Here is a 14,094-nt window from a genome sequence, read left to right as displayed (position 1 = left end):
TACTTCTGGGTTTAGCTAACAGCATCTCCTTGTTATGTTTTTTCTGTGGCTGCGTGAACTTTGGGTGTTCCCCCTTTAAAAACATGGCACACATGTTTCGATATAGAGACGTTAATTATATTTGTCGAATACGTAAAGATAATGATTGCAACACAAAGTCATTGGTAACATTAGCGTGTCACAAATATGAAGTATCAATCCGCTGGGTCGTGACCCCCCCTCCCCCCTAAGTTACACAAACATAACAGTAATGTATATAAATTAAAATTATGTTTTGCTACCTGTATTGTATTCTACCGCAATACAAAAAAAACAATGATCCAAAAATAATACCTGATGATGTTCAACGTAACCTCTCATCAACAGCATCCAACAAACGGTTCTGTTCTTGCCATTGAGTTGAAATTCTAATATGCTCAGTTGCTTTGCAGTTGTCATGGTTACAAATTTGCGTCCAAAAATGGCGTCTTTGCTTGAGGATCATCTTTTTCAATATAGTGGTCAGGGTCCTCCTCCTTCAAAAGATTTCTTCCAAGTTATTGTCACCAGAAATGAGGTTGAGTATTTCAGTTTATGTTTACTAACTTTGGGTTAATAAAACTAATTTGTAATCATATATATACATTATAAAGTTAAGGCTAGCTTAAATTTCACTTACTAAATTGGTTACCGTTAGCTTAGCTTTCAGTGGTTGAAAAAGTTATCAGATACTTACTAGAGTAAAAGTACTAATACCACACTGTAAAATTACTGCATTTCAAGTAAAAGTACTGCATCGTGAATTGGTACTTAAGTAAAATGAATAAAGTACGATTAGGACATTTATTTTCTGTTTACCCACTCTTGGTTTTAGTCACTTATGACCAATATAATATTGGATGGTTGAATCTATATCATATAATCATATGTTAAATGTTTTTCGTTAGTATTCTGTGTCAGTATCTGAATTTATAAAGTACCTAGTAAATACAACAGTAAAAACTACAAAATTGGAGTAGAAGCATGAAGTAGTATAATAAATACCTCGGGTAAAAGTACTTGGTTAACATTCATCATAGAAGTATCATCAGGTTATAATTATATAACCTAACCTAAGTATTCTTTTGAATTTATTTAAGCTCCTAGAATGAAGTCATAATGTCCTCACTCTGCCCTTGCTCTTTTTCAACCTTTAGATCATTTTGACATCTTGGAAGATTTCTGTTCGACTTGATTGCAAGGGTGCTGCACCCAAACAGCAGAAGATATCCCATCATGATTTCCTACATCAGAAAATGCTACAGCGTAAGGATACTTCATTAGAACAGATACCCAATCGTCTGCAATATTAAACACATTTCCACTTGTCAAAAAAACAAAACATACTTTGTTTGGGCTCAGCGTTTTTTGCTCTAATGTAAAATGATCATTGTCATTCTTCTCATCTGTAGAAGAAGTTGGTGCCGTCTTCGGGGAGAGGATCCTGGAACACACAAAGTTACTCTGTCAAGGAAAGTTTGACTTCCTGGAGCGCTTACCGGATGATATATTGCTCAAAATCCTGGCCAACCTAGAACTGAAAGATACAACCCAGCTGGCACAAGTTTCACAGAGATTCAGAGAGGTGAGAGCCTCTTAAAATGATACATTTACAACAGTAACGTCTGTATATTATATGACCCCTTGTGTCACTTTCCTTTTCACTTTCCCTCTCTTTGACGTGTACCTTTGTTCCATATGTATTTGTACACTGATAACCACACCTGTTAATCAGATCTGTGACTGTGAGAAGTTTTGGGAGCAGACTGTGAGGTATCGCTGTGCTGAGTTCACCAAGGACATGGAGGGCATAGCAAGTGCCATGGGCTGGAGGAAGATGTTTTTCACCTTTTTCCACAGCAGTAGCAGTAAGGAGCAGCAGTAAAGAACTTGAACAGTTTATTACGGTTCTAAAACAACTGCAATATAAATGCTTTTACAGAGGATGGTTAGACAGTATACATTTAGTATTTTGTGAAGCAATAGCCAGTGTTTTCAGTGAGTTTAAGCGAGTGTTCTTCAGATTTAAATGAACTGTTAGGTCGAATCAACAAAACATGTATTTCCCATTAGTTTTAGTGCCAAATATCCTTCCGAAATGAATTCATACATATTTTGGATGACAACTGAGCTGTTCGAAAATATAAAAACCTGTAATTTAAAAGTTGAGTATGTTGCAAAAAGTTTAAATCTTTGATATTACTAGTAAATAAAAAGTAGAACATTGTGTATTACATTATTGTCCCACTACGTTTAAAAGGTCATTATATTTTCTTAAGCAACCAGCGTTCTGCAGACATCCCATCAATTTAAATGGTACATTTCATCATATACCTACTTCCTGTTTACATTTGCAAGATAACTGTTGTTGCGCTCTCTGCTGAATCCCTCTGCTCTCAATGCTGCCTCTGCATACAGCCAGCCTGGGTTTAACAGGGTCTCTGTGCTTGTCATGTCTGCAGCCAGCAGAGGGAGCAACATGGCAATGAAAATAAGAGTCAGATGATGGGAGGAGGAGGATAAGCAAATAAACCCTTAGGTAACGTGTGCAAAACAAGTGCTGTAATTCTGGTAACCATGTCCAGGCCTAAAGAACACAACACACTGTTCTGGATTGCACAAACAGGTCTGTAGGGGCATCAGCTACACCGGTCCCTCCTCAACTGAAACCTGTACAAGCAAGCTACAGTAACCTAAGACTAAGGTATGCATTGCTTTTTTTCTAACAGGTACCTTAATGAACAACATATGGTACATTAAATGTTAGCAAGACAGCTACAGACTAAAATACTGTCATTGATTCTTATTGTCACTAAGGGATGAACAAATAGGAACACAATTATTAGTAATTGTCCGGTGTTAAGGGACGAGCAGATTGTGTTGTTTTTCTGTATGCTATTTAAAAACTCCCCTCAATATTAAATAGTCTTCCATCCAAATAATAGCTGGGTGTTGGAATGATCCAACATAACTGCGTACAGTCTCGACTGGTCGCCACTATGGCCTATTATTAGCCACTCAACACTGGATACCGCCTTCTGAGCCGAGTCTGGTCTAGGAGGAAAAATATTCATTACGTAACAATAAAGGATCTGTCTCCCAGACCCACTTCCTGACTACCGCCGCAGCAACTAGGCCCCAAACCGAGGCAGAGCGGAAGCCTCATCCATTTGTTTGCTGGAGCCATGTACAGCCGTTCGTTCCTGCTTATCCTTTGCCTCCACACACCCCTCCTTCACAGCTCCTCTTTGTGGGTCAGGGATGCAGCGGGAGTGACGCAGCAGTGGCAGCAGCCCTCCAGAAGACTGCTCAACGCAGTCCAATCCGAAAACCAGAACCAGAGTCCACAGACGGGAAGAGCGAGGATGATGAAGGCCTGATCTCGTTCCAAAGGGAGAACAGAAGGGGAGCCGGGTAATAATCACTGTCCTTTTACTCCTAAACAAACACCAGAGACTTCCACAGAGACAAGACCTTCCGCTCAGAGACATTTGGTAGGCGACTCAAAGTGTGAGTGCGGGTAACGGCAGTCGCATAAGTGCTACCAGGGATGAATGTCTTTCTGTGCTAAGACTGTGAATGCGTGGAGCGTGAGGACGAGGCCTGCTCAGCCTCCCTGCTGATCGACGTCTCTACAGGCCGCAGATTACCGAGCATCACAGGACGGTATATCCTGTCCCGGGGTATAACGCATGAAGTGAGGCTGACAAGGTGCTGCTTAAAAAGTATTTCCAATGATCCACTTAAGTAATGGCAGTGATTCTGATTCCAATTTGGAACAATTTCTCAATTATTTGATAAATACAGCCTTAATAATGGTTCTCTATCCCGTGGACCATGTATGCTAGATTAACGCAAATGCCTTTAAGTTTATAGGCATAATTAGGATTGCATTAGGATTGTTTTATGTTAGAAAGACTGATTGAAAACCATTAAATTAACAAAGCTTGAAGAATGGTTCTGAATCCGGTCAACCCTAGATTATGGAAAATATTTAGGATGGCCCAGGCAGTTCGAAAGACAATCGTTGAGGAGCTAAAAATCATTAAAAATCATCTATTTTATTGGCTTAACGCAGAGTTACTTCAGCTTACATGCATTATTAGGCTTTGTAGTATATATGCAATATAAGATTGTTTTACGATAGAAAGACCACTAGGTTTTTGACGAATATCAAAACCTGAATTAAATACAAATGATCAAGTTACTAACAAACGAAACATACAAAAATACAAATAGAAAACTGTATATATTACCTTTAAATAACGCTTATTTTGCCTGGCTTGGCAGGAAATAAATATACTAAAGTCAACCTCCAACTTCTCCTTTTAATATAATAGCAATATCACAAGAGTTTGGGTCTTGTTTCTTCATGATTTCTCTCATGTCTGTCTTTGCTGTGACTTTAGTTCTCTTAAGTTGACATTTTTGACTGATAGCAGTCTCTGTAAATCAGTCAGCTGTGGTGGTTGCTTCATCCCACTTCTATTCTAGCCAGACCCCCCGCCCCCCCTCCATGTTTCCAAATTTAGCTTTTATGGCTCCAGTTATAGAAAGTATGCACTGAAGCCACTTCGGCCTCATCACTTGGTTTGTTATGTAGTACCCTGGCTGCTGCCCAGGGTTATATAGGGGTCTTCAAGGAAGCTGTCTGTGGTAAAAATAGAAGACTGAGTGCTTGTGTATTAAGAAGCCAACACAATGTGATGTAACGGGGAGAGAAAAAGGAACAGGACATCACAGCAGCTAAGATCAAGTGTGGCCATTGAGTGTAATATACCAGACCAGAAGCACAAACACTCCATGAATAGCTCATTTCCTTCCTTTGGGTTCAGTGAGTGAGCCTGCATAGCGCACCTGCTACTGAGTCTTTTGAAGTTATCAGAATATGAAATGCCCTTAATTTCTGTTGTAGACTGGGTCTGTGCCAGCATGAGGAGACCGCACAGAGATATGACGGCACTTAGTTGAGTAAACTACAGAGCTGCTTCTGTCCTCAGAGGCTAGCGAGAGGCTCACAGTGCCACGTCGGGTTCAGCCTCCTCCCCTCCCCCTCGTCTGCAGTGCTGACGCATCTGCTGCCTTTGCATCAATCAGCAGCCTCTATGTAGGTACACCGAGAATCCCTTCTAATAGCAGGACTGTCCCCCCCCCCAGTGACGCTTACACTTTGCAAGCTCACTGCGATAGTGAGGAAAAGCATCTGTCCTCTCCCTGCTCTGATGCACAACAGGACAGCAGTCAGTGCCATCTTCTCGCTGGCTCTGCATTACCTAACCACAGTGACTGCGTGAGCACGGGCTCTGGTGTTGTATGTTGCTGCACGGAGAGACGATGTGTGTGCATGAAGCAGATGGTGCAGCGTTATGCATTCAAGGTGCACGGGAGATCATTTTGTTTCATGCAAATTACGTTGTTCCTTTTGGTCAACATGGATGCAGCAGGATGCTGCGGTGCTGGAGATATTTAATTCAGCATCAGTACAGTCGAGTACCCTCGCTCTGTGCTGCCACCAGCAATACAGCTGAGCGTTTTCTATCAGGCTGTATCATTGAGCACAGAGCTGGTGTGTGATGTAGCACCCAGCATCTCTCCGCTCTCCCTACAGCCCTCTGCCACGCTTAATAAAAGTTGCCGCTTCCTGTTCACTGGCTCCATAACGAACGCTTCAGTTACCCGGCTAGCACAAAGGCAGACCCATACTCCGGTTTAGCTACATGCTGTATAAACTGCAAGTTGTTGGTGTGGTAGGACAGAAGATGGAGAGCCAGAGGACGGCAGGGCAGATGTAGCTCAGGACCCGGGCTGCATGGAGAGAGGCGAAGGACGGTGAAACGGGAGTCATCTGCACACAGAGAGGGAGGGAGAGGAAGAAAGACGTCAGAAAAAGCTCTGCTTCTGACAGCACCACTGTTCAGCGACCATCATAGAAAAAAACTACTTTCGCTTTGCTCTCACCAAACTGTTTTTCACCTATAGTTTGTATACTGAGGGCTTTAGAGAAGGGATACTGCATGACGCCGTTTCCTGTTGGCCCTGCATCGTTCTGTCTGATTTACTAAGGTATGTTTGCACGGTTTCCCTCAATTCGTTACCTGTTTCTGAGCGGAAGTGCACTTTACAGAGATGCGTGAAGTGGCTTTTGCTTTGACGATTCGCTCTTTGTTTGACAACACGGTGTCTTTGCTATACTGTCATTTCTTGGTTTGTGGTTTGCTGTAGGGGGAATTTTATTTCACAGTTTGAGATGTTTAAAAGAATAATATCACATGAGCGTTGAAGAGAAAGTATAGGGTGGGTGTGGCAAAATCATTAACATTTCCGCTCAGCATGTGTTGGCAATACACATCAGCACTGGTGTAAAGTGGGAAAAATGACAGTGGTGAAGTAAAAAAAGCAGCCGGGATGAAAGAACGTTTATGTAAACAGCAGAAATCAGTTCAAAGCTGTGGCACATCACTTGCTGTTATCAGATGAGTAAGTCCTTTGGGTAGCATTTCTGCTGCAGACAAAGACACACAGACCAACACACACTCACACACACACACACACACACGCACAAAGTACATTGAAGCAGAGACAAAGGCAAACCTCGTTGCTCTGTGGACGGCTGCGAGCGGCAGGTTCTCAGAGAGGACAGGATGTTTGTGGGAAAGAGGGGACCGAACACCCGGGACGGCTAAACACACTCGCTTGCTATCAGGCTGAATCCCAATAAGTGCTGCGCCATAGCATGTTGCCATGACAACGGAGGCCTGTCTGAGAAAGAAGGCAGGAGGCTGTGCTTTCAGCCGATGGAGAGGCTTAAAAACACGGCGGCCATATTGTATTTGTTGCGCGGACACAAAAATGGAATATACCATTGATGAGTAACACTGATAAGTTACCTAAACTCCTTGGAAGTAAATGAGCAACACTGTGAATGTATGTCCATTAAAATAACAAAAAAATCAACTCATTTCCAAACGGTGATGCGTATGGTAGATAATATTTTTAAAACACGAATCAAATTAGATTTAAAATGGAGCTGCCTGTTCATTTGAATTAGCTTGGGAACATCTTCACAGTTGAATTTAAATTGATTAAATCTCATATCATGACAAATAAAGCTCTTTTTTGACCTGTTTTTTCACTAATAAAGCACGAAGAACAAAGAACAAGTTTCAACAGAGAGACTTTGACACCAGCTGTGTTGCCTTCAGAGTATCAGTTAGCTAAAGTGTTTCCTAAGGAGGAAGATCCGCAGCTGGATGACATTCATTGCAGCTGTAAATGAGTATGATGTCAGATATTTAAATAATGTTGATGCAGGTGCGATGACTCATCCCTTACAAAGGCAAGCTGATAGCAGAAATGCAGTCAGCATGAGACATGCTATATTACTCACAGACCCATGCACTAAAGACAAACTCGGTTAAACGGAGGCCAAAACTGGAACCACTTCCTCTTTCTAAAGTGAGAATGAATGAACTTTGACTTCCTCTCAGTGTTGCAAATCATTTAGTTTCTAACTAATCTACAAATGTTGCCATGTCGATATGCATTGCCTGTATGGCATGAAACACAGTATGTGCAACGTGAGTTATAACTGGAGGACTAAGCTGTGCGTCATTAAAGAGGCCCTATTATGCTTTTTGGGCTTGTCCCTTTCCTGTAGTGTTATATAGGTTTCTGTGCATCTAAATTGTCGGCAAAGGATAAAATCAGAGGGAGTTTCTCTCCCACACACTCCCCCAGCCTGCCAGAAACGCCTCCATTGGACTCCTTTGTTTACTTCTGTAACATAATGATTTCACCATGTAAAGCTCTCACTTCTATTGGCCAGCGCTCGCACACATCTTACGTGATAGGGGCGGGACATCTCTCAGTAGTTGACAAATCATAACGGAGCCGGCCAGCTAACCAATCAGAGCAGACTGGGCTCTGGTTTCAGACAGAGGGTGAAAAGAGGTGCTGCAGCACAGGCAGTATGAGAAAAATAAAGAGCTTTTTGAACAATAAAGCGTGGAATCATGACACAGTAGAGACACTACATACAATTATGAAACCTGAAAATAAGCACAATATGGCCTCTTTAAGATAACGTGTTTAGTCAAATATTTTAAGCATTTCGGCTGCTTGGTGAAGGCCCAAAATGTTAATGCTTCTATTATTCACTGCAGGGATTATTGTGCTTCTGTGCTATATTACATTATCAGTGGCTGCTATTTCCCTCATGAGGCATTAATGAACTCTTTCCTGAAGTTGCTAGAGTTGACAATTATTTGTATCTGGGACAAGTGGAAGGATGTCAACCCTGCCAACTGATGGAAAACGGAAAAGGGAGCAAATGAGTCATTAGTGCGTAACTGTCTGCATGTCATTTACATATTAACCCAGGCCATGGGAATAATAAGACTGTCATGACAACTAAACCAGGCTGCAGAGCTGAAACTGAGTTACTATGAGCAATAATGAGAGAAAAATCTATGACTGATCTTATTTTATCGGGCGCACGCAAAGACTTCTCATCAATACAGTTCTTTGAAATCGTCTCACGACTTCTCTTTCTGGGATTAATGAAATACAAAATGGGATTCAACATGACATGAATATACATATGAAAAACTGAGGTACAATACTTTTTGAATAATAATTAAAGTTCAATTCCAGATCAGTGGCAACATTATTGACTCATGTATTCAGTCATGTCCCTTCCACGAAATGTCGAAGTATTAGTACTCTTATGTAATCTCAGTATTGTATAACAACTAGATATTTTTCTTGTGCAACCAGCTGGCCACGGCAGCATTACGGGAGTTCAGTGTTTTGCTCAAGGGCATCTGGACAAGAAATGGAGTATTAACATACATTACTCAAACAATCATTGCCCCCAATCGTAGCAGTGACAGATGTTTGACAGTCCAATGTGACTGAAAAATCAGAATATTTTGATTACATTAATAAGGTCTTACCTACAATATACCAGGGAGAAAGACTTTAAAAAATATAGTATTCAGCCCCTGGAAGAGATTAAAAATAACTTCACAACAGACACAGAATCCTAAACTAGAATAATAAAGGCATCCATAATTTAAGAGATTATGCATTGATGTTTATATTCTGTATTTAACTCAGCACGTGTTTCTTTCATTAAAGTTTAATCTCTTAATGTAATATTATTATTTCAAGATGGAGATTATGACGACCTGACTGTCTGTTGTCCAGACTGTTGCCACTGGAGCTTCTCTAATGACATTACTGCCATCTAGTGTTAAAACAAAGGAATAGCTAGAACATTAGAAAAACAAAATGTACTCACATCTTCATTCTTATATAAAATCACAGCCTGATCCACCATTTTGATGAATGAACCATTTATTTTTCTCTCTTTTTCTAGATGACTGTAGTGTCCCCATGCACTCAGAACCTGATGGATAGCGCTCACCCTCTGACTGTGCTCAGCAAGCTCAACGAGCAGCGCTCACAGGGCCTCTTCTGTGACGTTACCATCGTGGTGGGGGATGTGAAGTTTCGGGCCCACAAGAACATCCTGGCAGCCTGCAGCGGGTACTTCAGGAACGCTCTGACCACCCCCGAGACATGGAGCTCCAGCCAGGTGCTGGAGCTGATGGACCTGAAGTCCGAGGTGTTCGCCAGCATCCTCAACTTCATCTACTGCTCAAAGGTGACCTCGCCGGGTGTGGAGGAAACTCGGGGGCTGGTGGCAGCTGGCAAAAGACTTGGCATTCCCTTTTTGGAGAAACTTGCAGAACAAGAGAGGCAGGAGCAATGTGTAAAATCCACAGACTGCAGCAATGCCACGGTGGCGAGAAAAACTAAGAAGGAAGCTCCCAGGCCTGAAGACGTTGACCGAGGGCCACGCATCACCAATGCTTTCTCTATCACTGAAGTGTGTTCTGGGACCAATATTTTCACCCCTCTGGTTCAAACCGAAGGGGAAAGGCAGTCACCAGTTGTGGGACAGCTTCCATCAAGTTCTCCTCCATCCTCCTGCCTCACCGTGAACAATGAGACCACCCACGCCCTCTCAGAGCACTCATACGCAGTAATCAAATCCTCTGAAGGCAAAGAGAGCACTCAGTGGGACAACAAGAAGGTCTGTAAGCCAGCAATATCTCAGTCAAAGCAACTCAGCTACAGGAACGCAGGCCCGCTCAAAAAGCGCCACAGGCTGAGAGGAACTTTGTGTCGAAGTATACTTCCAAGACCAGTCGAATCGCAAACAGATAAACCAAATACAGACCCCCCCACAGTTACTGATGGTGTTTCTGCAGCACCTGTTGAAGTCATGACACCACCTCCTCTTAGTTCAGAAGCAGAAACAGAAAAAAGCAAAGGCCCAGGGTTACCTATATCCACTGACAATGTTCAAATGGAGTTAGATCCACCAACCCTCTCCCCTCACACCGAGGAGAGCATTTCAATCTACGGGTGTGAACAATGTCCGGAGATATTCACAAATCAAGCTCTTCTCACCATTCACTCAGAGGTACATAAAAAGCGTTTTGTCAGTCATTTATTTTGCAAGTTTTGCCACAGAAAGTTCATACACCTCAAACGGCTGCGCAACCACGAGCAGGTCTGTCCCAAGGCCGGGAGAGGCTCGCCTAAACCGGATGCTACTGACATATCGACCAAAGAGGTGGAACTACATTCAGATTCAGAAGAGCCAAACACAGAGAGCAGCGTAATACAGCTTCCTTCTGCTGACCCCTCCACCCCTTACACCCCAGAGCCCCTTCAAATGGACCAATTCACAGAGCCTTCACAGGGCGAGAAGGTGGTGAGACCAGGCGGGAGTCAGAGGAGATACAACTGCAGTGTGTGTAAACGCGTCTACATCACCTTATCCAGTCTGAAGCGGCACGAGAATGTACACTCCTGGCAGCGGGCATACCCCTGTCATTATTGTAATAAAGTGTTTGCATTGGCAGAGTACCGTACAAAGCACGAAATCTGGCACACAGGGGAGCGCCGCTATCAGTGCATTTTCTGCCTGGAGACATTCATGACATATTATATCCTGAAGAACCATCAGAAGTCTTTTCACGGCATTGATCCTAATCTAGCTGTTAAGAAAAAATCAGCTAACGGTGGTTTGAAAGCCAGTGTTTATCCAATCAAACTCTACAGGCTCCTGCCTATGAAGTTCAGAAAGAGGCAATACAAGACATACAGTCAGACGTTTTCAGAGGTTAATGAAACAGGTGACGAAACCCTGCCGGAGAGCAACTCTCTCATCCCTCCGTTTGAAGAGAATGGTCTGATCAGCCAGCCTGATTCTGTTTCATTGCCTTTGACATTTATGGCAACTACAAAGATGGTGTCCCCTGTAATGCCACGCATCAGCTTTGGCAAGCCATGTGACCAAGATGTGGACCAAAGTGATTTGGGAAGAAAAGAGGCGGAGAATGAAAATTCACCAAGCACGGAGTTTGAGTTTCCTGCTAAAGGTTACAAGGGTGACCCTCCAGCACGAAGCAACATCAGACATAATGTGCCGTTCTTTAACTCTTTGAACACTGTTAAAAAGTTAGGTGAGCTATCGGCTTCTGCAAAAAGAGTTGAGGATATGACCAAGGAGCTTCTTCAATCAAGCAATGAGAATCTGGCCTACGAAAAAAAGCTAGGGGCAAAGACTGAAACGTATATCGCCAAACCTGCATGCCCGGGTCCATCTGTGGATGGAGCCGCCATGCCGCTCTGTCAGATAACAGTGAAAATAGGCAATGAGGCCATCATCCGCCGCCAGATCAAAGGATCCAAGCTCTTCCCCAGAAAGAAAAGGAGAATCAGAGAACGAGGTGAAGAGGAGAGCTCGAGTCAGTGCACTCAAACACGGGAAAACTCTGAGAGCCCTCGGCTCCGCCTGAGACAGGAAGGCACTTCTGCCAAAGCGCCAGAGACATACGAAGATCCTAACGACTGCGACACAGCAGATATGCTTTGGCGTCCCTACTATTCTTACAAATCCAAAAAGAAGACCAAGAAGTTGAGGTTCAAGCGCAGAAAGGCTTTGTTTCACGGTTATCCGGAAACATCTGTAGATAGGACGGCTGCCAGTGAGGCCCACATTGATAAAAGCAGTTGGCTGATTGAAGAGAGCACGTCGGGTGGGAGCGGAGAGGTGAAACGTAGCCTCAGCAGGAACTCCAGCCCGAGGGCCTACCTACATCTGTGACATCTGTGACAGCTCTTTCATCACAGAGACCGGTCTGAGAGCTCATGTTATTGGTTCCCACCCATGTTTCTGTCGGACCTGCGGTAAACAAGGTCCTCCTGGTGAGGCCCCGGCCGGAGGGGATTACATCTGCAGCAGCTGTATGGAAAACGGATCCTGCTTTGATAACACACCCCGGAGCCCCAACCCAGAGAAGAAGTATCGCTGCTCCTTCTGTCCCCAGCGGTTTCTCTATCTCGCCACCAAGAGAAGCCATGAGAAAAAACACAAGGAGAGCAACGAGGAGGGATACAACTCTGACAAATTCACACCATGCTCTAAATACTCCGCACACCTGGGTGAAGAAAGTAAACAAGACATAAAAGTAGAAGAGAGTGACAACCAAGGGGATGCTGACATAAAAAGTGAAAGGGTGGACGAAGAATATCTTTCCATTGATAAAATGAATCCTAAAGTTGAGGACACGGCAGGTGACTTGTTGTCTTTACCTACCTACCAAGACCTTTCATATTCCAAAATGAAAAGCCCGTTATCGCCGTGCATTGGCCCAGTGTTTTCCCTGACATCGTCAAGGGTGAAAAATAAAATTCCGAAAAAAAGGATCAATCCCCAGCACTCTATGCATCTTATCTCAAAAAAGCAGATCTGTGACAGAGACAGTGACGGCAACAAGGACATTTTGATAGGGCCAAAAACGACCAGTCACACTGATCTTGATAACTCCTGTAAACTCTTGAGGAGAAGTGACTCCGAAACTAAAGGTAGCCACATTTCTATACACAAGCCGGAGAAATGGACGTGCAAAGAGGAGCCATTTTTTTGAAAAACTTTGAGGAAAACAATTGACAAAAAAAGAGATTTTACTTGACTTTAAACCACTGCTTTCGGTGAGGAAGTGTTAGAGTGTTGTCTTTGAAGCCGAGCTTAATGAAATGTTTGAATGGAATAACAATAAGGACCTTTGGTGCGTGCCAGTTGTACTGGGACGTTGAAAACAACGCAATATGCTCTATTTTACACATACACCGTAGCAACATGTCCACAATAAAAGCTGGACAGTAATGTGTGTCCGACTGGTTTAGGGGGACATAAATGAGACAGAAGTGCTGTTAAACAATACATTCCTACAGCTCTCTTGGATTTTAAGGTTGGGGTTTGAGGGCGAAATCCAAATCCAGTTAAAATGTCTGACTTCCCAGTACAAACGCAATGCACCAGTAATACCAGTGTACGCTGTAATTTCTTCCCTCCAAAACTCAGCAACGGAGTGTGTTGTTTTTATGATGATAGGACCTTCGGAAACAGTACTTTGTTTATTGTCTATGCATATATGGCAGACACACTGGCATGACTTAAAGCTATTTCAAGGCAGGGGTACGATGTGTTGGGGAACTAGAAAGCTGACATCTTCACTTTTGAAATATATATGAAGAAAACTGTACACATTTTTTAATCTCACGTTCAGTTACCCGGCCATGGTGAGTTGCACTTTATAGTTAGACTATGCGTATCTGATTGTTAAATACTTTGATTGATATATTAAGATTTCTAATTGACACATGGAACTATTGAGATTAAAGGAACCACTTCCGTATGTTTAATATGTATCGAACATGTAATTATTCAAAATAAATGTTGTTGATATTCTAAACAGTTACATCTTGTCCTTCTTGAGACTTGTTAGAAATCCAGCAAATGCTTGACCCTTGACTCACAATTTTCAATGACGACTGACTGACTCAGCACACTTACTAATGCTCAGATAATAAAGAGGATAAACACAGACATCTTAAACGTGAAAGTGTGGAGTGGAACATTTTAAAACTGTAGGATTTTAACAGTCATATTGTCACAAATGCTGTTCATAGCAAAGAATTTCCAAAATATAAATC

The 14,094-nt window shown here is 42.7% G+C and overlaps 2 protein-coding genes across 2 annotated transcripts; both read left to right on the top strand.

Annotated features, from left to right (window-relative positions):
* Window positions 1-445: 445 nt before the first annotated feature.
* fbxo36a (F-box protein 36a) lies at window positions 446-2,186 on the top strand. The gene is made up of 4 exons (XM_063907096.1): window positions 446-556; window positions 1,176-1,284; window positions 1,431-1,603; window positions 1,754-2,186. Exons 1-4 carry the CDS (start codon window positions 461-463, stop codon window positions 1,901-1,903), a joined length of 528 nt encoding a protein of 175 aa, XP_063763166.1. The 5' UTR covers window positions 446-460; the 3' UTR covers window positions 1,904-2,186.
* A 402-nt stretch (window positions 2,187-2,588) lies between these two features.
* Window positions 2,589-13,853, top strand: zbtb38 (zinc finger and BTB domain containing 38). Its single transcript, XM_063907094.1, is given in 3 exon segments — window positions 2,589-2,722; window positions 9,398-12,187; window positions 12,189-13,853. Coding segments are annotated over 2 exon segments (3,627 nt in total). The 5' UTR covers window positions 2,589-2,722; the 3' UTR covers window positions 13,026-13,853.
* Window positions 13,854-14,094: the final 241 nt, after the last annotated feature.

Source organism: Eleginops maclovinus, chromosome 18 (genome assembly GCF_036324505.1).
Source record: "Eleginops maclovinus isolate JMC-PN-2008 ecotype Puerto Natales chromosome 18, JC_Emac_rtc_rv5, whole genome shotgun sequence".
Taxonomy (NCBI): domain Eukaryota; kingdom Metazoa; phylum Chordata; class Actinopteri; order Perciformes; family Eleginopidae; genus Eleginops; species Eleginops maclovinus.
This window is presented reverse-complemented; position numbering and strand designations above follow the sequence as displayed.

What these genes read in the sequence shown, in the direction of transcription:
- fbxo36a (XM_063907096.1), top strand. Translation starts at nt 461, where the DNA reads ATGGCGTCTTTGCTTGAGGATCATCTTTTTCAATATAGTGGTCAGGGT. An exon ending in ACATCAGAAAATGCTACAGC is followed by an intron (nt 1,285 to 1,430) that starts GTAAGGATACTT and finishes TCTCATCTGTAG; the next exon opens with AAGAAGTTGGTGCCGTCTTC. An exon ending in TTTCACAGAGATTCAGAGAG is followed by an intron (nt 1,604 to 1,753) that starts GTGAGAGCCTCT and finishes CCTGTTAATCAG; the next exon opens with ATCTGTGACTGTGAGAAGTT.